This window comes from Penaeus monodon, chromosome 21 (genome assembly GCF_015228065.2).
Source record: "Penaeus monodon isolate SGIC_2016 chromosome 21, NSTDA_Pmon_1, whole genome shotgun sequence".
NCBI lineage: Eukaryota > Metazoa > Arthropoda > Malacostraca > Decapoda > Penaeidae > Penaeus > Penaeus monodon.
In genome coordinates, this window is record NC_051406.1 from 12,080,089 (window position 1) to 12,080,941 (window position 853).

Below are 853 nucleotides of genomic sequence, written 5' to 3' on the forward strand. Positions count from 1 at the left end.
TGGATAAAATAATAGAAGCGGACCCAACCATATGAGACAAAGGACACGAAACAAAAAGTGTAAACAGTCATCCCGGCAGACTCTGACTTCTCTCCCTTTACCGCAGGAGGAGATGGGCGTCGTCGGGGACCTGGGGACGTCCCTGAGAGACCCTGTGTTCTTTCGCCTGCACAAGCTCGTGGATGACTTGTTCCAGGAGTACAAGGTTACCCAGCCACCGTACACCGAAGAGGAGGTAAGCCTTGCTAATCACCTCTTGTCAAAGGCTAAGGTGCCTCTTTGAAATCCTTGTTAAGTATTATTGTTAATTGCTAGTTGTCACTGTCAAACGCTACTTTAAAATCCTTGTTAAGTATTATTGCCAATAGATGGTTATACTTATCATTCTTCTTATTGATATCTTGTGCTTGTTGGTGTTGCCATCCAAAGCTAGTTGTTCACATTACCATATGCTTGATACCTTGCCAAATAACGGGTTTCTTAATACCAAATGTCACTCCACGTCACCCGTTTAGAATCCCCTCTCTCCCCACGCACTTTCTGATTGGACAACACCGCTGCGGAGAAATGCAAAGACCAAAATGAAAACGTACTTCCACCGCCATTCTGAAAAAGAAAAAACAGTGTCAAATCCCCTCCTCCTTCGCCGTCACAGCTGTTCCTGCCAGGCGTGAGGATCGAGCGGGCTGGCGTGGTGCGGGGTAACGAAGCTGACGTCCTCCTCACCGGCTGGAACACGAGGGAGTTCGAAGCCAGCCGCGGCCTCGACTTCAGCGGCAAACCCGTGATTCTGCGCCTCACGCATCTCGACAACAAGCCTTTCGATTACCATATACAGGTCGATGGTCGTTTA

General features: G+C 48.5%; 1 protein-coding gene across 1 annotated transcript in view; it reads left to right on the forward strand.

The window, feature by feature from the left end:
- LOC119586224 (hemocyanin F chain-like) overlaps positions 1–853 on the forward strand; it is a gene marked incomplete at its 5' end in the record, with an annotated part of 11,410 nt that overhangs the window by 7,512 nt on the left and 3,045 nt on the right. Inside the window, 2 exon segments of the mRNA XM_037934929.1 lie at positions 107–235; positions 656–838. Coding sequence (XP_037790857.1) covers positions 107–235; positions 656–838 — 312 coding nt within the window.